A 25532-nucleotide genomic window follows, 5' to 3' on the forward strand; every position below is an offset into this window, starting at 1 on the left:
CTCACGAGAGAGAGAGAGAGCAGGATGAGCTGGGTCATTCGTCTCACTGGGAAGTGAGAGGAGAACTAGGCCAGTGATAAAATTATCCGGAGCTGTCCTGTTCACTCTCTGCCAGCGTCTGTCTTCTCGTATGATGCTCATCTTTTCAGGTCAACAGGCTGTTGATGTGCCATTAAGCAGTCAGAGTGACACAGACCTCTCGACCCGTTTGTTCTGATTCAGTTTCGCTTTTATCAGCATCTGTTCTCATTATGTAGAATCTGAGAGGACAAGATCAATGCTAAACATGGGGACATTCACACACAGTTTGGTTACAAACCAGAGTGACACCTGCCATCTAGAACCAATCAAGATTCACATCTGAATTTTGAGAATGAGTTTGGTTTGCTATTAGCAAATAGGCATTTTAGGCTTCTCTTGGACTCAGTGGCCACGTTCACACAGCAGCAGAATACGGTCCTGTATTTGAGTCCTTAATACGGTTACGTTCACACACAGTTCATTTATTTACAGGAGTGACAACCCCATTCTAGAACCGAACTCACGCTATTGTGAGGTGCTGTTTTTTGATCACGCATTTGATCACTCAAGCCCCTTTACCTAAACCTCTCTACTTAACCGCTGGACTCGCACATCCGTCATGTTTGTAGTTTTTTAACACTTTTTATCCACGTTTGTAGTTCTAATCAAATCCTCGTCCAACTCGCAATGGGTTTTGGGTAATATCAGCCGTTAGAGTGTTCTTCTACTTCGGATTCTGACCAGAAATTGTAGACCATCCGGGTATCTTTTGAATACTCTTTTCATCATACTACGATTTATGACATACTAATTCTAATTTCGAATATAATTTAGTATGGATAGTATTGGGATGCAGCGAATGACTCACTCATAAAGACTTCATTTCATCACTGGATGAATCAGGGTTTTTTAATTAATCTCTTGAGTGAATGATTCAATGACTGACTCATAAAGACTTCACTTCATTACTGGATGAATCAGCATTTTTTTATTAATCTCTTGAATTAATGATTCAATGACTCACTCATAAAGACTTCACTTCATTACTGGATGAATCAGCATTTTTTAATGAATCTCTTGAGTGAATGATTCAATGACTCACTCATAAAGACTTAACTTCATTACTGGATGAATCAGCGTTTTTTAATGAATCTCTTGAGTGAATGATTCAATGACTCACTCATAAAGACTTCACTTCATTACTGGATGAATCAGCATTTTTTTATGAATCTCTTGAGTGAATGATTCAATGACTCACTCATAAAGACTTCACTTCATTACTGGATGAATCAGCATTTTATTTATGAATCTCTTGAGTGAATGATTCAATGACTCATAAAGACTTCACTTCATTACTGGATGAATTAGCATTTTTTGTGAATCTCTTGAATGAATGATTCAATGACTCACTCATAAAGACTTCACTTCATTACTGGATGAATCAGCATTATTTAAAGAATCTCTTGAGTGAATGATTCAATGACTCACTCATAAAGACTTAACTTCATTACTGGATGAATCAGCGTTTTATGAACAAATCTCTTGAGTGAATGATTCAATGACTCACTCATAAAGACTTCTCTTATTTTCATAACTGGATGAATCAGCGTTTTTAAACAAATCTCTTTAATGAATGATTCAATGACATATACATTTTTAACAGTCACGTGTCGCCACCTACTAGTGTAACAATGTTTATAAATCGTTATTTAATTTAAGGATGTAGCAAGACTTAAGTATTGACTTAATTATCAAGTTATTTTTTGCATCACTGCTATACTATTACAGAATTATACTTTTTATAAAAAAAAATTTTTTTTACACTGTTAAGAAGAAGTTGCTGCCTTAAATGTTTAAGTAAAATCAACTTGGGTGTTTAAGTCATTTCAACACAAAAATTACATTAAACGGACTTGATAATAAAATAAGTTGAATCTTGTATAACTTATAAGTAATTTTCTACTTTTTTATATATTAATGAGTTAAAGCAATGTAAAAACATGTTGCAAAAACTTATGAATCATATCATCTTTACAGTGGATTACATTTAAAGTAAAGGAACATGAGAAATGTTGCATTGGCAACTAGCTGAAAATAAATAAGTTTAAGTTTATTTTATATATATTTTATATAATCTCAGGTATTTTTAAGTACCAAAAGTTTTTATGGTTAAACGCTGCAGCTGGTCTACATATATCATTTAAAATTATTTCACATGAAAGCTTGCCTTAATTTAAATGTTATTTTTGACAGCTTTTTGACAAGTATTAAAGCAGTGATATATTTATTTGACATAAATTGTATAATATATTTTCAAGTGTAACAATGGCCTCCAACCACTATAACATACTGACTTATTGTATTCAATTCAATATCTAGTTCTGAATGAATTTGAATGGTGCTGAATGTTTCTTATACCACAAGTGTGTGAAATGTGATAAATGCGGTCATGATAAATGATGTAAATGCCTGTATCTTTTATCGTTTTCTCTACACGCTTTCAATCCGGATGCTGTCAGTTCTCTCAGGTGAGTTTGACATTCGCTCAACATCAGCACAGCTCAGATTTTTGCATAGGGTTCAGGGATATAAGAAAAGGGGGTTTGTGCTTTATCACACTATAACACACACATCACGTGTCCCATGAGCTCCACAGTCAAGTTACTCCCACGGTGAACCCTGTAGCATCATCTGCCACTACAGGAGCAAGAATCAGGTCATTTCTACATGTGACAGAAAGGGTTTTTCCCCTTTACCATAGACTAGCTATATTTCATACCTGCGGTTCTGCTCCTTATAGTGAATTTGCTCAGAGCAAGGCTTTTTTTATGCATTTCAAACTCACCTACTGAAATCTGGGTCATTTATCAACAGTGCCATTTGTGCTTAAAAGTATGCATTTTTCTCTTTTAATTCGGATTTACCCAGCTCAGGCTCAAGACACCAGGATTGTACCCCGTATAGACATATCATGTAGTGATGCACCTCCTTCAATATTCAAATTACTGCTCTACATCTATGAGTATTATAAAGTCGGCATGAAACTGAAGTCTTTTATTCCCTATTGTGCTGTATATCCGAGTGAAACGCTTCCCAAACAAGAACAAATGTGGGGCGGGGCTTGTCCGTGGGGAATTGATTGGATGGTTGTGGTTTGCTATTGTGAGTGACAGGTGGCCCCGCCCTCGTCTTCAGAGATGTCGCTGCAACAGGGAACGGGAAGTGATTCTTATCCAAGATTATGAGGCACATGAATTTAACAATTTTTTTAAATAAAAATCGTTACACTTTACATTAAAGTGACGAAGCTTCATTGTACTTACTCAAATAAGTACTGAGTAATATTAATAAACTACATGTACTTACTATAAGAGTTACTGTTAATGTTTGGTTTAGGGTGAGTTAATTGTAATGCATAATTTACTGCATAATATGCGTAATATAAAAAAAAGTACTGTGCGCGGATAAATCATTTATAATCAATACTGCAATATTCCATGAAAAATAAGAATTGTCCTTTTTGATTTCATGGTGACATTAATGGTTTATTCTTTTACTCATAGTTGAACTAAATATGGGGTTACAGTCTTGAAAAGTACAAATAGTGTATATATATATATGGGGCGTCGGAAGCAAAAAAACTGTGGGTGGGTCCTCTCAGAAAAATTTTACTTGAGTAGATGCCATTTACATTAAGTACAAATATACCGTCTTGTTTGCTAAACGTAAAATCACCATATCATTGTAAATATGCTATATATTTAGGCTACATTTTGCACTTCTGGTAGATGCCAAACTGCATTTCGTTGCTGTGTACCTGTACTATGCAATGACAATAAAGTTGTATCTATATCTATATCTATCTTTCTATTGAGAGCTGCAAAGCATCAAGTTTTGACGCAAATCGAACCGAGGTTCAAATCCGCCTTTTGCCGAACTCACTCTACTCCCTCTTCCCATCACATATCAGATCGGAAAGGCATTTATTTTCATTAAAAATTAAGAAAATATTAGAAAAGTGGAAATAAAGCATCTAACATGTTTAATAATAAATGTTTATCGGTTAGGGGTAGGTAAACAGACATCCTTACGCTTGCCCATTTTTTCAGCTTCTAACACATCAACTCTGAGGACAAAATGTTCACTTGCTGCCTAATATATGGGTGATGAAGAGATCATCTGTGTTATTCACTGCACCGGTCATAATGTTATGCCTGATCGGTGTATATAGTACACACATACATACAATAAATATACGATTTATATATTTATAATTTTATTACATTACTGACTAAATTCTGGCTGTATCACTCAGTTCTGTTGCCTTGTTTCAGTTTTATTATATCAGTCATATAATAGTGTATTTTTACAATTATAATATAGCAATATTAGTATCCTGTGACATATCTTGTTCATAATATGCCAAACATTAAAAAAAAAAAAAATTCAGTTACATGCAAAAAACATTCAGGATCAACAGTAATTCATAGGTACACCCAACAATATATAATAATAATAATCTGAGCCACTTAGTCATTTTTTTCTTTTTACTTATAATGTAATAAGTTATGTTTTTAGTTTAACACTCAGTTGTCTGTATTAAACAGGTTTACCTTGAAGCCTGACAGACGCTGAGCTGTCAGTGTGTGTCTGGATTCATGTGATAACGGTTTTCTTCTGTGTGTGTGTGTGTGTGTGTGTGTGTGTGTGTGTGTGTGTGTGTGTGTGTGTGTGTGTGTGTGTGTGTGTGTGTGTGTGTGTGTGTGTGTGTGTGTGTGTGTGTGTGTGTGTGTGTGTTGTAGGACCTGTGTGACGAGCTGCAGTCTCCTCCAGTGATGTGTGTGAACGGACCGGATGACAAGCTCTTCAGGAGCCAGAGCGCTGATATTACTCTGTCCTCAGAGAAGGAGCGCATTAAAAAGATGCTCTCAGAGGGGTAAGGCTTCAGCTGCGCTCATGCTAATGTAGCGCCTTCTGTCCATCTTAGAGGCCGTCATCCGTGTGTGTGGAGGAATAGCTGAGAAGAATGTGTGTAACATCCATTTATCACACTATAATGGCCATTTCCTGCCTGAAAGAGCCTATAAAATGCCTCTAAATCCAGGTTTCCTGAACGATTACACTTGCATTATGGCGCTGAATTTTGCACAGGCAAGCTATTGATGCACAGACCAAAAATATTCAGCAAAATATTATTTTTCTGATTCGGCTGGAACCATTTTGGAGGGCCGAAATCATTAACCAAAGCGATGATGTTCAATTAGACACTAGTGATGTTCGGTTCTTGAACGAATTGTTCTTTTGAGCCGGTTCTCAGCAAGTAACCGGATGAGCTGGTTCATTAATCGAACTGAATCGAACTTTAGTTCCAGGTTTTTGATGTAAGACGCAAAAGCCGAAGTAGCACCTCCGACTAAAAAAGAACCAAAAGAGTCGGTTCAAACATGTATTGAAGGTTGCCGAAGATTACTGAGGACTCAAAAGGAACCGAACGAGTTGGTTCAAACATCTGTTGAAGTTTGCCGAAGATTACTGAGGACTCAAAAGGAACCGAACGAGCCGGTTCAAACATCTGTTGAAGTTTGCCGAAGATTACCGAGGACTCAAAAGGAACCGAACGAGTTGGTTCAAACATCTGTTGAAGTTTGCCGAAGATTACAAGGACTCCAAAGGAACCGAACGAGCCGGTTCAAACATCTGTCGAAGTTTGCAGAGGACTCAAAAGGAACCGAACAAGTCGTTCAAGCATCTGTCGAAGTTTGCAGAGGATTACCGAGGACTCAAAAGGAACCGAACGAGTCGGTTCAAACATCTGTTGAAGTTTGCCGAAGATTACAAAGGACTCAAAAGGAACTTGAGTCGGTTCAAACATCTGTCGAAGTTTGCAGAGGATTACCGAGGACTCAAAAGGAACCGAACAAGTCGTTCAAGCATCTGTCGAAGTTTGCAGAGGATTACCGAGGACTCAAAAGGAACCGAACAAGTCGTTCAAGCATCTGTCGAAGTTTGCAGAGGATTACCGAGGACTCAAAAGGAACCGAACAAGTCGTTCAAGCATCTGTCGAAGTTTGCAGCGGATTACCGAGGACTCAAAAGGAACCGAATGAGTCGTTCAAACATCTGTCGAAGTTTGCAGAGGATTACTGAGGACTCAAAAGGAAACGAACAAGTCGGTTCAGACATCTGTCGAAGTTTGCAGAGGATTACCGAGGACTCAAAAGGAACCGAACAAGTCGGTTCAAACATCTGTCGAAGTTTGCCGAAGATTACCAAGGACTCAAAAGGAACCGAATGAGCCAGTTCAAGCATCTGTCGAAGTTTGCCGAGGACTCAAAAGGAACCGAACGAGTCGGTTCAAACATCTGTTGAAGTTTGCCGAAGATTACAAAGGACTCAAAAGGAACCGAACGAGTCGTTCAAACATCTGTCGAAGTTTGCAGAGGATTACCGAGGACTCAAAAGGAACCGAACGAGTCGGTTCAAACATCTGTCGAAGTTTGCAGAGGATTACTGAGGACTCAAAAGGAACCGAATGAGTCGTTTAAACATCTGTCGAAGTTTGTCGGGGACTCAAAAGGAACCGAACGAGTCGGTTCAAACATCTGTCGAAGTTTGCAGAGGATTACCGAGGACTCAAAAGGAACCGAACGAGTCGGTTCAAACATCTGTCGAAGTTTGCAGAGGATTACCGAGGACTCAAAAGGAACCGAACGAGTCGGTTCAAACATCTGTCGAAGTTTGCAGAGGATTACCGAGGACTCAAAAGGAACCGAACGAGTCGTTCAAACATCTGTCGAAGTTTGCAGAGGATTACCGAGGACTCAAAAGGAACCGAACGAGTCGGTTCAAACATCTGTCGAAGTTTGCCGAGGATTACCGAGGACTCGAAAGGAACCGAACGAGTCGTTCAAACATCTGTCGAAGTTTGCAGAGGATTACAGAGGACTCAAAAGGAACCGAACGAGTCGTTCAAACATCTGTCGAAGTTTGCAGAGGATTACCGAGGACTCAAAAGGAACCGAACGAGTCGTTCAAACATCTGTCGAAGTTTGCAGAGGATTACCGAGGACTCAAAAGGAACCGAACGAGTCGTTCAAACATCTGTCGAAGTTTGCCGAGGATTACCGAGGACTCGAAAGGAACCGAACGAGTCGGTTCAAACATCTGTCGAAGTTTGCAGAGGATTACCGAGGACTCAAAAGGAACCGAACGAGTCGTTCAAACATCTGTCGAAGTTTGCAGAGGATTACCGAGGACTCAAAAGGAACCGAACGAGTCGTTCAAACATCTGTCGAAGTTTGCAGAGGATTACCGAGGACTCAAAAGGAACCGAACGAGTCGGTTCAAACATCTGTCGAAGTTTGCCGAGGATTACCGAGGACTCGAAAGGAACCGAACGAGTCGGTTCAAACATCTGTTGAAGTTTGCAGAGGATTACCGAGGACTCGAAAGGAACCGAACGAGTCGTTCAAACATTTTACGAAGTTTGCCGAAGATTACCGAGGACTCAAAAGAAACCAAACGAGCCGGTTTAAACATCTGTCGAAGTTTGCCGAGGATTACAAGGATTCTGATGATTGAGTTGGCGAAGCAAGTCTGAGGCGCGTCCTACAAATATGCTTATTATGACTACTGTTATGAAATAACATTTGAATGTCTAGGCTACTCAATAATCGTCATTCGTATCCGACATAAAGGATCCTCGAATTAAACTGTAACCACAAACACCATTAATTTAAGTGAATGAAAGGCAATAATCAGCTAAATGAACTGGTTCATTGAGCCGAACTGTCCGAAAGAACCGGTTCACGGAAATGAATCGGACTTTGCATCACTAATAGACACAGGCAAACTGGGAAATCCAGAGAAACGGGCAGGAGAACAAGACCATAAACCATGGCATGGGAAATGAGGGAGTGCTCAGAAATGCAGTGTGACACTAGCAAGACTTCGCAAAAAGTGAGAGAAAACACAGGGTTTACATTAACAGGCATTAACTAGGCTTGCTACGATAGTCGGTGTTGCCGGTGTTACCGGTGTCCAGACTCAACACCGGTTACATCACTTGCCCACCGTGGCACCGCCCACCGTCTTTTTGATTTATTTTATAGTAATAAAATAATTTAGTTCAGTTAGAGAACAGACAATACAAATAAAAACTGAACGTATCTGCTTAATAAAGCAGGATCCGACCGTGAGTCTCGGCAGCGGCAGGAGTCATTCATCAGATTTAAGAGTGAGGAGCTGACTGAGATGATCGCGGAAGATTTGGTTTCAAAGCGAAACGTAAAAGCGCCTATTTAAGGGAGTTTGTCATTTGTTTTGTTGTTGTGTTTTTCATTCAACATAATAGGCTAATGGACCCACAATTCAAGCAACCCGCAGCCGAATTGGCGCTAATTCAAAACCGAAAGTAAAATGTGCACGGCCGCACAGAGCGCGTATTGTTTACTTTCGCCTGGCTCCGCAGTGCGAGCCTCCGCGCTACGCTGACTACGCACATTTATTTTTGCCGCGCGCACCGAGTATAGACAAGGCTTTACGGACGAACTGTTATTCATTCATGGCGTGCATCTCAATCATAGACTGATCAATGCTTGGTCAGTGCCCTGACTACTGAACTAGGGAACTGATTGAGACGCACCCATGGCCTCACAGAGCGCGCATTTACAGACGAGCTGTCATTCACGGTGTGTGCGCACTGGCGCGTTTTCAGTTCAGAGCGGTCGTGTGCATCTTACTTTCGGTTAGATAGAATTAGTGATTTAAAAGCCTCCGCCGGTGATACCGGTATTACCGGTGTTGTCACACATCAATTAACCGGTGGGGAAATTTCCTCACCGTCACATCCCTAGCATTAACAAGTGAATGACACGCAGGTGGATGTAATCACATGATAATGAGTTCAGGCAAAGGTTTATGGGAAATGTAGTTCATGATGGAGTGGCAAAGGACTGGGGAGGAGTGCCCTCTGGTGGTCATCATTGGACTGGACTAACCAGCTGTCATGCCTATCACTAGCCTGGCGTGGCCATACTCAATTCTAGTCAGAATGTGAGTCTGGTACCGCTCCATTGAGCTTTGATTATGGGGCGTGTTTCAACCGAGCCAGGAAAGACCTCAATTGGATAGACCCACAACCAATCAGAGCAACGGAGCGACGCGTAATGTTAGTTGTCAAATGTCAACAGAACTCAACTGCACTGTGTTACCAAGTCCGTGTTTTTCTCCATGTCCGCGGGTTGAAGCGACCCCAATTATGTGATTATATAAACCCAGGAATGCGAATTTTAGCAGGCAACCATGCCAAAATAACATATTTTGCCAACCAAACGCCATTTTTTTTCCGGAGAACCCCCCGGAAAGTTATTGTTTTGGGCTATAGTTTTGAGTAGCAATTGTGCGCGACATTGCAAAAACACTTGGAAACCCTGTCTGCACGCACGCTGGATTAAGTAACGTTACAAGAAAAAGATGAGTGTAAACGATCTTTGCCAGTAATAAAATAATTTAAGGATACACAGAGTACTTACCAACACGATCATCGTTTCTGAGAGAAATAGTGAAGGTGAATGCATATACGAACAAGTTCTCCGTTTAGGATGAGAGCAAATTCAACCCAAGAGCCTTCGATGACGTGGATGATAACGTTACTGTTTATCATCTGTCCATCATCGTCTAAAGCCCGCCCTGACAATTTCATTGGTCCGAACAGTTTCTGTTCGGGCATAATTCCTCCTCTATGGAGCGAGTCCAGACCGAATTGCCAGAGCAAAAAAAATTGTGGGCGGGGCTAAATTCGGCTGGCATCCAGGCTAGCCTATCACATCATCATGAGTTTTTTTTTGTTACACATCAAGGGATTTATTCAGGGATTTATTCAGTAAATGTGTATCCATCATAGTATTTGCACGTCTTTTATATCGAATAAACAACCCACCTCAATTAAGCACGCAAGTTTTTTAGAATTTATGTGCATCTTGGCTTTCCATCCAGCATTTTTTTATGCGATATCCCAAAATTCACATATAAGTATTGGATGGGTTAGGATAAATGTGGATAAACTAGAGCAGGTAAACATGTCAGCTGAATATTGATTTCTCGTTTTTATAGCTTATAAACAGTGTCCTGTAACGTTAGAGTTACCTCAGGAAATCCATTCACTGTCCATAAACACTAGAGAGGAGTATTTTAATAAACATATGCACTTTATAACATATCACATACATATTATTTTATGTATATTGAATTTACTCAAACAAATTTTTACTATAACCACCATTTAAATGTTTTTTATGTCAACAATGTCCCTTCAGGGTCTCTGTAGAATGTGTCATTTCCTTTCCAAACATAGTATCAGAGTGTGGTCTTATTATTGGGAGATTCGAGGATCTGTGGCTCTACCATTAGAGACACATTCAGATACACACACACAAACACTCACACACACGCACACACTCACACTCACACACACACACACACACACACACACACACACACACACACACACACACACACACACACACACACACACACACACACACACACACACACACACACACACACACACACACACACACACACATTTAATTATTTTATTTGGAATGACAAATACTGATTAAAGCAACACAGCATCCAAATATTCATAAAGAGCTTATCATGTTTAACCTGGCAATACAGACAATGTAAACAGTCCCGACCACATCAGTCAATGGGCTATGGGTAAAGATAACATCGTCTTCTCCAAACATGCAGACTGCCTATGATTGCTGAAACAGAGCAATATCTGGCTATTTGCTTAGAGCTCTTTTTACTCAGTCCAGCAATCTGCAAGCCTCGGACACATAATCTGTGCACATGCCCTAAGCTACCCAAGATAAGAACAGTTAGTTTGGTCCTGTAGCCACACACTGCCATAGCATTTGTTAACGGCTGGTACTTTAACATTTTCTCAGAAAAACAACATTTTCTCAGAAAAACACAAGTCCATGTAAGCATCAAAACAACAGCCTACTTCTAGAATCACGATATCTTTAGAAAGTTCATCAATGACTACAATGTCTGGAGTATTTGGGTGTTCACTTAGAGCACTTTTAAGAAAGTTGATATTATCGTTCAGGTTTGAGAACCAGCTGGTTTGAACAGTCTTATTTACGTGTATTGCACTTTGTCCAGAAACTTTGCGCAGTTCTTGAGCTATTGTGTTTACGATGCGATCGTGGCGCGCGATGTAAAGTCCTTTGAACGCAGGGCATCCGTTCATTATGTGCGCTGTAGATTCCATGATCTTATCTCGGTGTAGTAAGCAGAATGGTTCGTGATGTTTTGGAAACCACAGGGAAAGATTGTATTTGGTCGGGAGTGTTTGTAGCCTGGCTTTAATAACAAACTTTAGGATACCGTCGTTTACGGCTGAGTTTTGTAACGCAGAGTGAGAGACTGTATGGTCCGCGCTCTGCAAGCATGCCAGCTTTCCTTGAAGGCGCAGGTTAAGCCAGTAATCGCGCTGTTGTGTTTGAAAGTACTGAAGGATTTCATACCTGCACGTCCGGCTGTTCAGCTTCTTACCGTGATGAAGAGTCGCCTCAGCATACACATTAAGATCCATAATCTGTGCATGGCTGATGTTCACCTGCTCCCCGCCAGTATGTGCCCAGTTCAACTGTATATTATTGTTGCTGCACAAGTCATTCAGATCGGGCCAATCCGAACGTACTCCGAATCCCGTAGCCCTGGTGTCCAGCTTTCCGCTAGGTTTCTTTCGGAAGCCGAGGAAGCCCGATTCTCCGACTGCAGACACACACACACACACACACACACACACACACACACACACACACACACACACACACACACACACACACACACACACACACACACACACACACACACACACACACACACACACACACACACACACACACACACACACACACACACACACACACACACACACACACACACACACACACACACACACACACACACACACACACACACACACACACACACACACACACACACACACACACACACACACACACACACACACTCACTCACTCACTCACTCACTCACTCACTCACTCACTCATTCACTTACACACACATACACACTCTCTCTCACACACACACACACACACACACACACACACACACTCACACTCAGACACATTCATTCACTCAGAGACACACACACACACTCTCTCATTCATTTACTCACTCACACACACACACACGCTCACTCACTCACTCACTCATTCACTCACACATACACTCATTCACTCCCTCACTCACTCACTCACTCACTCACTCACACACACATAGACACACACCTTCACACAAACACACACAGAGACACTCTCACTCACTCATTCACTCACTCACAGAGACACACACACACACACACACTCACTCACACTCACTAACACATACACACACACACACACACACACACACGCTCACTCACTCATTCACTCGGAGACACACACTCATTCACTCACTCACTCACTCACTCACATACACACACATTCACTCACTGACACAGACACACACACACACCTCCCCACAAACACACCGAGAGACACACACTCATTCACTCACGAACACATACACACACTCACACACACTCACTCACACACACAGAGAGACACACAAGCACACACACTCACTCACATACACACACACACACACACACACACAAGCACAAGCACACACTCACTCACACACAGAGACACACAAGCACGCACACTCACTCACACAGAGACACACACACTCACACACGACACACACACTCACACACACAAACACACACACACACATGCATGAATCAACAAGTCCTTCAAATCTCATCCCATTTGCTCTTGTGTTCCCCGTCGGCTCTTTTCTCAAAGGGTTGCTATGGAGAGCGTCTGAATGTTTATCCTGTAAAAGTAACCAGTCAAGAACATTTGCATGGGGCGGCGCTCCACCTCCACAAGAGCACACAATTCATGCACAAACCTTGCACGATTTCCAGAGGTTACTAAATATTGATCTCAACATGGCATCAGGGTTAAAATGGTCAGACGCATTGAATCTTCTGAGTGTTTCTCTTTCAGGTCCATCTGTGAGATGAATCTGGAGGCCGAGCTCTTCACCCTACAGGACAGTAACTCTAAACTCATGGCCGCGCTGCATGAGGCCAACGCCAACGTGGAGCAGTGGAAGAAACAGCTGGCGGCGTATCAGGACGAGACCGAGAGATTACGAGATCAGGTGAAAATATAGAAATATAAGATGCTTTGAAACCGGATGTAACACGGAAAGGGCTGAACCTGCAAGAGAAACCCAGAACACAAGTATTAAAGGGGTGATGACATTTTTGTATACCACATTTGCCTTGATCTTTTGGCATATAAGAGTTCTTCGTACTAAAGATGCTCCGATCAGCATTTTTGGGGCCGATTACCGATCACCAAGATCATGATCTGCCGATTGCCGATCACAGAATGGCAGGGGAATGGCAATCTTTTATCTATAATCTTGCAGAGTTTGCACCATTTGTAGAAATGAAACTCTAAATTAACTGAGTCAAGATCTTGAAGAACCACCATGTGTTTATTTTAGAAAATGAGATAACTTAAGGCTACTTTAGGTCCCAAATAAATGTATATAATAAATGTATATAATTATCTCACCTAAATATTTGATCATGCAGTGCATTTTTGTTTTTAAAAACAATTTTTCAGGTAGGTCTAACATTAGTATTGAGGTAAGAAATACTAAAGACATTTAATAAGAAATCAAATGTAAATTTATATTGGTCTTCCCTGAATAAATTAAATTAGATTAATCCTTACACTTAAGGTTGCAAAAGTTAGTCATTCAAGAGCAGTGAGTGTCATAAAGGTTCATCAACACAAGACAGAGAAACTCAGAGACAGCAGCAGTTTATTCGACAGCTGTCACTTTAAGAGCGAACACGGTTACAGTTACACAAACGTTCACTCGCGAGTCACGACGGGGTTTACGTGCACATTCGTCAAGACGGTCATTTAGTACATATATTTGTGTGTATCTGACCATTTCAGCACAATTTGTACTCGCAAGCTTTTGTGTGAGAGTGTGCCTGTGTGTGTGTGTGTGTGTGTGTGTGTGTGTGTGTGTGTGTGTGTGTGTGTGTGTGTGTGTGTGTGTGTGTGTGTGTGTGTGTGTGTGTGTGTGTGTGTGTGTGTGTGTGTGTGTGTGTGTGTGTGTGTGTGTGTGTGTGTGTGTGTGTGTGTGTGTGTGTGTGTGTGTGTGTGTGTGTGTGTGTGTGTGTGTGTGTGTGTATGTGTGTGCGCGCGCGCGTGTGTGTGTCTCTCCAGACCGTGCGTGCGAGTGCTGAGCGGTTTGAACACTGGCAAGACTTAAAAATAAATGCAAATGATAAACTTTAGTGACTGCCTCGATTGTGCAAAGTGGTAAATCCTGTGTCAACTGGGCAGCTCGATTTTAGATGCGATGGCTGATGTGAAGCCATTTGAGCATTTTGAAAGGGAGAGAGAGCGCGCACACGCGGTGATTCACACGCACTGTTTGTGAACTTGCGTCCCACAGAAAGTTTTCAAATGACTGTTATTTAATATAGAAATATGAATTGTACCTCACCTTTATGGAGATAGATTTGTGTCTTTATTACATGCGATAAAATAAATGATCCGAGAGAAAAAAAAAAGTTTGAGAGAAAAAGTTATCACAATGATAGCAAAAAAGCATTTCATGAGAGAAAAAAAAATATTTGAGAGAAAAGGTTTTCATACCAATAGCAAAAAATAATAATATTTGAGACAAAAAAAAGTTGAGAGAAAGTATTTTCTCATAGAACATTAAAGAAAATACATTTGAATTTTTTTTAATTATTTCTGAGAAAAAAAATCTCTCTCAAAATACTTTGAAAAAACTCTCAAATATATATATTTTTGCTATCAGTGTGAAAACATTTTCTCTAAAAAAAAACCTGTTTCTCTCGAAACGCTTTTCTTTGCTCTCGATGCAATTTCTTGCTCTCGTGTCAGATTTTGATTTCACTGTGAGAATTGTGTCATGGGCGGGGCCACGTTCCTATTGGCCAGTCGGGTGAGCATCGTCTTGTCTTGGGAGTCGAACTGAATCATTACACCATTGTTCGGTTCACCTGCATGATACCGCCTCCGCCTTATGGCTAGCAGTGTTGAGCACGGACACTCCAATGTTTGGGTAAGATGATGACACACAGCTGGCTTAGCAAGTTCAGCATCACTGAAGATTAAACGTTAAAAAATAGCACTCATATTCAGGAATGAGTGTGTATTATATTATAGCCATCATGCTAGGTAAACTTGCAAACTCACCTGGTTTATATACTATTTTTAAATCAAATGCCAAATGAATGTTTTGATTTAGATAGTTTCACTGTAAGTGAAGTTTTCACTAGTTTTGTAACGTTAGTTCACTGACAACCGGGGCAATTTCCCCTTCATTATCACAGACGTATAGCCTGCGATAATTAATGCGATTAATGAAAAGGTTTTCATACCAATAGCAAAAAATAATAATATTTGAGACAAAACAAAGTTTTGAGAGAAAGTATTTTCATTACGAGCTCCGCCATAACTTCCGCTAAGTGAGGTCAAAATACGAGCGTGGGCATAGATATATCGATTGTAGATGCCTCATTTTACTGATCCGTGCGAGCGCTAATGAGGCATCTACATATACATCTATGACCACGCTCGTATTTTGACCTCACTTAGCGGAAGTTATGGCGGAGCTCAGAGATGATCACGTTCAAGTCAAGTCAAGTCAAAGTTTCCCAAAAAAATAATACTCAAGTAAAGTACAGATACAAGTAAAGTGTACTTAAGTACAGTACTCAAGTAAATGTACTTAGTTACTGTCCACCTCTGTGTAGCACTAAGCCCAAAACCCACACAAACACATCATTTCACCAACAAATGTATGTTTTATCAGAAAACTAATCAGAGAGAAACCACTGGAAACTATAGCGAGATCTCCAAACGAGCATGATATAGCGCCCGTTTGTTGGCATTTTTGTTGTTTACTTAAAGATTTAAAACCCAAGCATCAATGTTTTACCAGTTTTACATTAATTAATTAGTCGAGATTACACAGAAATAAAGTGGTATTTACTGTTATTTCACCAAAAAGAAGAGGACATACTTATTCACGTCGCGTCCGCTTCTGTTTATTTGTAGTCACGGGACAGTTTATCACATTTAGAAAGAACAACCACTACATAATTTCCAACAAAAACACGACCTGAGCAGCTTTAGCACTCTCTCCAGTGACAGAACAGAGGAAGCTCCCGAAAGCGCTTTATTTTATGACATATGTGGAGCTAAATATGGATATCAGTCCAGTATAAAGAGACGATCGCGACGGACTGACCGATTCAAAATAAATACATGATTGTGATAGCCTATGATATGTCTGATTTCTTCAAGCAGTCATATTTACCATGTACAAATGTTTTTTTGCATGGCATATAAATATTTCTGCCTTATACAGTGATCAGAATCCACATCGGATCACAAACAGAAGTTATTTAAACACTCGCGTCTGTCTGAACGTGAGTTTTGAGCTAAAATTATATTTAAAGGAACACTCAATTTTTTTGAAAATAGGCTCATTTTCCATCTCCCCTAGAGTTAAACAGTTGAGTTTTACCGTTTTCAAATCCATTCAGTCGATCTCCGGGTCTGGTGTTAGCACTTTTAGCATAGCTTAGCATAGATCATTGAATCTGATTAGACCGTTAGCATCTCACTCAAAAATGACCAAAGAGTTTAGATATTTTTCCTATTTAAAACTTGACTCTTCTGTAGTTACATCGTGTAATAAGACGGACGGAAAATGAAAAGTTGTGATTTTCTAGGCCGATATGGCAATGCGTAATATCATTGCGCCGCTGCACTCATGGTACGGCTCAAAGCTCTTGATTATTACGCAGGAATGAGAGTATAGTTCCTGCCATATCGGCCTAGAAAATCACAACTTTTCATTTTCCGTCGGCCTTAGTAAACGATGTAACTACAGAAGAGTCGAGTTTTAAATAGGAAAAATATCTAAACTCTTTGGTCAGTTTTGAGCGAGATGCTAACGGTCTAATCAGATTCAATGACCTATGCTAAGCTATGCTAAAAGTGCCACGATTTTCAGGCCAAAAAGCTCACCAAAACCCGCCCACTCCAAGAAAAAAACGCCCCAAAATTTGTGATAGAATTTTATTGCCATTCCAATCAAGGTTGTTAAGTACCATGTTATCTCCTTAAAACATAATGTTGATGACAGAACAGGATCAAAACAGGGAATACACTAAAGAGAATGAGCAAATATGACTAAAATGTCCGGTTGGAAACTGTCAAAACGGCAATCGAGAAATGAACCAGTGACTTAACCCTCAGAAAAACATGTGCATCATTTTTAATGTCAACAGTAAGAATAAGCCAATTTAAAGTTACTTCAGTGATTTAGCATTAGACTTTGTATCAGTAGAAACCCGGTAGTATATTTGAATTATGGTACTTTCCCCCCTCATGTCCCCCTGAGACGAGAGAATTATGCATTTTATATCTGGAAAAAATCGTCCGATGACGCAAATATCGTCATTTTGCATCATCGGAGGATTTTTTGGCCAGAGGCTAGAGACTACAGCCACTAGATGGAGCTGTTCCGCATGTTATCAACCCGCCCACAGGGGAGAGATCTCACACACAGAATGTAAATGTAAATATTGTATTATTATGAAGATCAAAACTATGTTGGTGTAGGGAGTGGCCTCGTAGGGCAGCGAAGCAAGTGCATTCTGGGAATTGTTGTCTTTCATCCACATGAGACAAAAATACATTTTCTGTCTTTTCTCAGTCTAGAAGGCACCAAATTCAAAAAATAATTTCTACTACATAACTGACCCAGTTTAAATACACATTCATCTTCCCAGTGCTGAAGTGCCCCTTTAAGTGCAAAAAGTGCCCAATATAAGAGATCGGAAAAAGCAAAGAAATTAGCAGGTATTCATAGGCCTGTCACGATAACTACTTTTTGTTTCGCGATATATCGTCCCAGAAATAATTGCGATAAACGATATTATTGCCACTAAATATATAATCCTAATATAACAGCATATTAATGCAAGTAGACCTACACACTTTCAAATGACAACCTTTTATTTCTTTAGATCATGGAAATTAAGGGTAAAAAATATATCCTAAATAAAAAAATTAATAAATAGTAAATAAAAATTGTCCCTTGTGAAACCCTCGTCATTCTGCGTTGACATGTATATGTGCAGCGGAACAGGGGATTGCGGCTTTGAAATCGAGTACATTTGGGCTTATTCTTCCAAACTGTCAGTAGTTGTCAGGAAAACACTGTAACGCCTCAAATGGCGGCTTTTCTTCACCTGTCGATAACCGCTCTGTGTGTGAAGGAACTGCCAGAGAACCACTTTCACCTCGGTGAACGGAAAACATACAAGATGACGCACAATCGAGTAAAATATTGGTGACGTTCATTATCGTGTAAACATAATGGGCAATATATTGCATCACAAAATATTATTGAGGTCATGTACATATATTATGTGATATATCGATAGGTCTAGGCATTCACACATGCACAAACCACTGCCAAAATGCGTCATTCATTAATACTGTACGATAATACCAAAAAAATAACAACAATGAGCTTTTACCTTTGTGTTGCACTTTGACAGAACTAATGTTACGTCTTTTTTGACAATATTACTGTATTTTTGATTGAATAAATGCAGCATTGGTAAGAGAGCTTTTCAAAAAACGACAGGAAATGATCTGACTCTCCATCGATCCGAATGGGATTGTCATCATCACCCTTTCCTTTTCTCTCTTTTCACACCGTGTGCTCTCATTATCGCTTCAGAACAGGACGCGTGTTTGAGTGAGGTAGCCCTCGATCTCTCGTCTCCTCGGGATGAGAACAGGCGACCAGGTGGTTGAAAATGGTTCATGTCTCATGGGACTAGAGAAAGAGAGAGGAAGAGAGGGAGAGAGAAAGAGAGGGAGAGAGAGAGAGAGAGAGAGAGAGGGAGAGAGAGAGGGAGAGAGAGAGAGAGAGAGAGAGAGAGAGAGAGAGAGAGAGAGAGAGAGAGAGAGAGAGAGAGAGAGAGGGAGAGAGAGAGAGAGAGAGAGAGAGGGAGATGTGGGGTGGTTTGTAGGACAGCAATATCCTACTTTCAATGGCCTAGTTAGGAGGACTGAAATATCACCAGGGGGAGCTGCCAGACCCTCGTTTGGGAAACTTTTTTTGCACTTTACATGGTTAAAAATAAGCCAGTCCCTCTAAAGGCCCTCCAAGTGCCAGAGACCTTTAGGAGGTGCTCCTTTTTCTCCTCTGTGTGTGTGTGCGTGTGTATGTGTGAGAGGGAGTGTGTGTGTGTGAGAGGGAGTGTGTGTGTGTGAGGGAGTGTGTGTGTGTGAGGGAGGGAGTGTGTGAGTGTGTGTGTGAGAGGGAGTGTGTGTGTGTGTGTGTGTGTGTGTGTGTGTGTGTGTGTGTGTGTGTGTGTGTGTGTGTGTGTGTGTGTGTGTGTGTGTGTGTGTGTGTGTGTGTGTGTGTGTGTGTGTGTGTGTGTGTGTGTGTGTGTGTGTGTGTGGGCATGTTTTTGTGAAATATCAGGACATATAATGACATGGGTATTACAAAAAGAGGTGAAATATGAGGACGTTCCCCATGTCCTCACTTTTCAAAATGCTTATAAATCACACAGAACAAGGTTTTTTTCACAGAAAGTGAACTGCACAGTCTCCTGTGAGGGTTAGGTTTAGGTTTAGGGGCAGGGGCAGTGTAAGGGGATAGAAAATACGGTTTGTACGGTATAAAAACCATTACGCCTATGGAATGTCCTCACATTTCACAAAAACAAACATGTGTGTGTGTGTGTGTGTGTGTGTGTGTGTGTGTGTGTGTGTGTGTGTGTGTGTGTGTGTGTGTGTGTGTGTGTGTGTGTGTGTGTGTGTGTGTGTGTGTGTGTGTGTGTGTGTGTGTGTGTGTGTGTGTGTGTGTGTGTGTGTGTGTGTGTGAGAAAGAGTGTGGTGGTGAGGGAGTGTGTGTGTGAGGGAGTGTGTGTGTGAGAGGGAGTGTGTGTGTGAGAGAGGAAGTGTGTGAGTGTGTGAGCGTGTGAGTGTGTGTGTGTGTGTGTGTGTGTGTGTGTGTGAGTGAATGTGTGTGTGTGTGTGAGTGAGAGAGAGGGAGTGTGTGACAGTGAGTGTGTGTGTGTGTTCCATTATATTGCGGATCTGTTGGAGCATAGAAAGGCACTAGAGCAGGTTTTCCTGCTTGACTGTTGATCATTTCCTCATATTCTCCATTGTTGCGGCTCCTCTCTTCCCAGTCTGTCAGTAACGCTCTGTTTAGTTCCTGTCTCTATGAAGCCCCTCCTTCTGAAAAGCACACTGTGCTCTGATTGCTCGACTGGAGTAGTGTGTTGTGATTGGTCAAGCACTTCCAGCGTGTTTGGGAAATATCCCGCCCCTTACCATAAACACTCCTAACTAACTAAACCAGGCCCCGCCCCCTTTATTCTGCGTATTAATTATTATAATGAGGAATATTGTGATGTGTTTGTTCCCGGAAGAAAACTCAAGACTACAATGGAGGCGTTTCAGGAGTTCAGAAACACTGACACTGATAGAGAGAAGAACTCAAACAGCAACATCACACACTAAAGAGAGAGGAACATGGGAAAAGTATAACAGGAGCCCTCATTCTAAGTATATTAAACATCAAATTTGACCTGATCGACTTTAAGTTTGTCATTGACTGAGGCATCACACCTGGTTAAAGCGCGGCGTAAAGCTCCCGGCACAGTTCCTCCTGTCCTTTACTGTGCTGCATTATTCAAATATAATGCCTGAATAATCACTGAATGTGTATGTAGGTCAGCGGCGGGGCTTTATGATGGCCATTATGCTGGAGATTCTGTGTAATAATGTGTCTGAGTGAAGTTATAAAATGATTTTACGCCTCAGATGAGCTGGTAAAGCAGAACAGGCTGTGTGTGTAAAGAAACGGACAGAAGCGAGTGAGTCATTACCGCTTTCATCTGAGCCTTCAAAACATTCTGCCATCGCTGAAATATCAATAAGAGGCTGTTTCCTGAAGGACCCCGGCCAGAACACACACACACACACACACACACTCCTGTGAATGAAGCTGCAGGTAATGGGCAGGAAATGAGGGACAGGTTTCTCTGACACACATCCATACGGAAGAGACACGGGATTCAGAGTGTGATGGACATTAATGTGTTTACACAGGATTCAGGTGTAGAGAGATCGACCGCCATTGTTATACATTTCATTTAACTAATAAAAATGACAAAAACATGCATTAAAGTGACTAAAACTTTCAAATTTAAATATAAAAAAGATTAATAAAATTGATAATAGTACCTCAATCAGAGTATTATTGAGATACTATTATATTTTTTATTATTTTGATTTAATATTTATTTTTATATTTTCAATTTTAAATATGTTTTTATACATTTTGAAGTTTTATTAATAGTGTATATGATTGTCGTGTGTGTGTGTGTGTGTGTGTGTGTGTGTGTGTGTGTGTGTGTGTGTGTGTGTGTGTGTGTGTGTGTGTGTGTGTGTGTGTGTGTGTGTGTGTGGGTGTAGGTGGCGGATCTGGAGGCTCATGGTGGGCAGGGACCCAGTGACATGCTCAAAGATGAGCTCACTCAATCCCTGGAGGAGCTGGAGAACTTACTGAAGGCAAAGGACGAGGTGAGACACACACACACACACACACACACACACACACACAGACAAACACACAAACACTCTCACACACACACACACAGACAAACACACAAACACTCACACACACTTTCTCTCACACGCACACTCAAACACAGACAAACATTCTCACACACACACACACACACACTCTCTCTCTCTTACACTCACACACACTTTCTCTCACACGCACACTCAAACACAAACACTCTCACACACACACACTCTCTCTCTTACACTCACACACGCACACTCAAACACACACACACACACACACACTTTCTCTCACACTCACACAGACAAACACTCACACACACACACTCTCTCTCTTACACTCACACACACTTTCTATCACACGTACACTCAAACACACACACACACACACACACTCTCTCTTTATCTTACACTCACACACACTTTCTCTCACACGCACACTCAAACACTCACACACACACTCTCTCTCTCTCTTACACTCACACACACTTTCTCTCACACGCACACTCAAACACAAACACACACACACACACTCTCTCTTACACTCAAACACAGACAAACACTCACACACACACACACACACTTTCTCTCACACTCACACAGACAAACACTCACACACACACACACACACACACACACTCTCTCTCTTACACTCACACACACTTTCTCTCACACGTACACTCAAACACAAAAACTCACACACACACACACACACACTCTCTCTCTTACACTCACACACAATTTCTCTCACACGCACACTCAAACACAAACACTCACACACACACACACTCTCTCTTACACTCACACACACTTTCTCTCACACGCACACTCAAACACAAACACTCACACACACACACACACACACACACACACACACACTCTCTCTTACACTCACACACGCACACTCAAACACAGACAAACACTCACACACACACACACTTTCTCTCACACTCACACAGACAAACACTCACACACACACTCTCTCTCTTTTACACTCACACACACTTTCTCTCACACGCACACTCAAACATTCACACACACACACACACACACACACACACACACACACACTCTCTCTCTTACACTCACACACACTTTCTCTCACACGCACACTCAAACACATGTTTTTCATGTTTTATGGGGACTTTCCATAGGCGTAATGGTTTTTATACCGTACATATTCTATCCCCCTACACTGCCCCTAAACCTACCCATCACACTCACAGCACTCACACAGACAAACACTCACATACTCTCTCACACGCACACACACACGCACACTCAAACACAAACACTCACACACATACACACACACACACACACACACTCTCTCTTACACTCACACACGCACACTCAAACACAGACAAACACCCACCCACACACACTAACTCTCTCTCACACACACACACACACACACACACACACACTCTGGGGAGAGTCCACTGACCTACAGATGCTCTTTGCTGAAAGTCAGCTCAAACTCCTGCACATGAGACACAGAACACATTCACCTCTTTCAGCAACGCCTGAATATATTATCATTTTTGCATATTATTGCATCTCAATGTGTTTCAGGAAATCCGGATCCTCCAGAGTAAGAAGTCGAACTTCCATGAGCTGGAGCAGGAGAGAGAAGAAGCCATACACAGACTACAGGTGCTGAAGACCCCACATTCACAACACACACCTCCAAACACTCCCAGAACATTACACAGACTTCAGTGCGATGTGAAGATGTTCTGAAGATGTTCTGCTCTCATGATTTCAGGAGTTAGAGCGGCGTAACGCTGAGCTGGAGCGGCGCGTGCAGAACGCCGAGCAGAACCTGACCTCAGCGCTGGAGGACCGCGAGCACGCCGAGAACGAGGTGCAGAGGGTCGTTCAGATCCTCGACGTCAAGATCTTCGACCTCAACGACCTCCGACAGAGCCTGGTCAAGCTCATCAGTAAATGAGACTCAGGCTTCAGTCGTTCTGCTTCAGTAGTTCTGCTCGGAGACTCAGTGTCTCCTCACTCTTCTTGCTTCGTTTTCTTTTGTGTTCAAACTGTAGCAATAACTCCAGGGCTGGACGAACATGAGCCGCGGGTTACAGTGCAGGAGGGGAAGCTTTATTTTTGATACACTAGTGCTGCAGTATTACAAATATTCATTTTTATTTATTAGAGGTCAAACATTGTGAACAATAGGGCTGGGGGAATGGATTCACAAATGCATTGCAATTCTCTCTGAAACGATTCTGGATCAAATAAAATCATCATTTAAAGTATTATATTTTTTATCATTATAATATAATAATTAATTATATGTTTTATAATATATATATATAATTATTTAATTATTAATTGAGTATTAATTGGATTTCATTCAAATGCATCCTGATTTTTTTTTTTTTTTCAGCCCATAATTTTCATTTTGGTGCATCGCTATAAAAAATATATATTTTGATGATAATTTGGCTTAAAAATTGTCATGCATTTTAAAAAATATATATAATTTGAAATATTAATAATTCAGTTTAGTGCAGCACAGAAGTTAAATGTTCTTTTTTTGCTTTTTTACATTTACATTATTCATTTTCATTATTATGATATATATAGACTTATGATTTTAATATATATATATATATGTATCATAAAATTATTATTATTTTCATATTAATTGGATGTCAAGTGCATCCTGATTTTTTTTTTGTTTCAGCCCAGAATTTTCATTTCGGTGTATTGCTATTAAAAATGATTATATTTTAATAATAATAATTTAGCTAAAAAACTGTCATGCATTTAAAAAAAGTTATCATTTAAAAAAATATATTAATAATTCAGTTTAGTGCAGCACAAAACATTTAAATATTTTACATTTACATTATTATTTTTCATTCTTATGATATAATAAGTATATTTTGTATTATTTATATATATATATATATAAAATATTTTAATTATTATATCATAAGAATGAAAAATAATAATGTAAATGTAAAAAATTTAAATGTTATACATATATATAATTGATATATATAAAATTAATTTCGTATTAATTGGATGTCAAGTGCATCCTGATTTTTTTGGTTTCAGCCCAGAATTTTCATTTCGGTGCATTGCTATTAAAAAGGTATTATATTTTAATACAAATTGTCATGCATTTCTGCAACATTCAACTTAGGTGTGCAAGTCAAATACACTTTTATGAACACTAAAAGATGAAGAATCGTTTTTGAACTGAATCGTAATCCAAGTCTATGGAATATAACGTGACATTTAGAACCAAAACGAATTTGTGGCCTAAACGCCAAATACAAGCAAAACGTGAAAAGGTGATCAATGAGCATGTGTTTTTGTGAATGACTGTCCTGTGTGTGTGTGTGTGTGTGTGTTTGCTCTCGATGTGGATGTGCTCTGCGGCGCTGCAGAATCACAGCTGGAGTGTGGAAACCAAAGACCAGCTCGAATGTGTTTCATACTGCGGGACGCTCGGCGTTGATGTAAAGCATTAATAGTAGCTGCACTGGCAGAAATATACACCTAGGTAGAAATAAACAATTGTTCTGTTATTATAGGATATTAAGATCTCTTGAACTCTCAAGGGGATTTACACTTAAGAGTAGCTGTAGTTCTTCATGGAGGGCTTGAATGCACCTAGTGTAGTCGCTGAAGGCTTCAAGCGCTGCTGTAATGGTTGTGTTGGGTTTATTTGTGATTGATAGCACAAGAAACTGCAGT

General features: G+C 40.4%; 1 protein-coding gene across 1 annotated transcript in view; it reads left to right on the forward strand.

The window, feature by feature from the left end:
• The window catches only part of LOC307128096 (homer protein homolog 3), a 61497-nt gene extending 37596 nt beyond the window's left edge, over positions 1 to 23901 (forward strand). Inside the window, exons 6-11 of the mRNA XM_079819694.1 lie at positions 2541 to 2549; positions 4824 to 4957; positions 13119 to 13275; positions 21699 to 21806; positions 23388 to 23468; positions 23581 to 23901. Coding sequence (XP_079675820.1) covers positions 2541 to 2549; positions 4824 to 4957; positions 13119 to 13275; positions 21699 to 21806; positions 23388 to 23468; positions 23581 to 23766 — 675 coding nt within the window. The 3' untranslated portion in view covers positions 23767 to 23901. The remainder of the gene's footprint in view (positions 1 to 2540; positions 2550 to 4823; positions 4958 to 13118; positions 13276 to 21698; positions 21807 to 23387; positions 23469 to 23580) is intronic.
• The last annotated feature ends 1631 nt before the right edge of the window (positions 23902 to 25532 follow it).

The sequence above is a fragment of the Gobio gobio genome (genome assembly GCF_949357685.1).
Source record: "Gobio gobio genome assembly, chromosome: 6".
NCBI classification, from domain to species: domain Eukaryota; kingdom Metazoa; phylum Chordata; class Actinopteri; order Cypriniformes; family Gobionidae; genus Gobio; species Gobio gobio.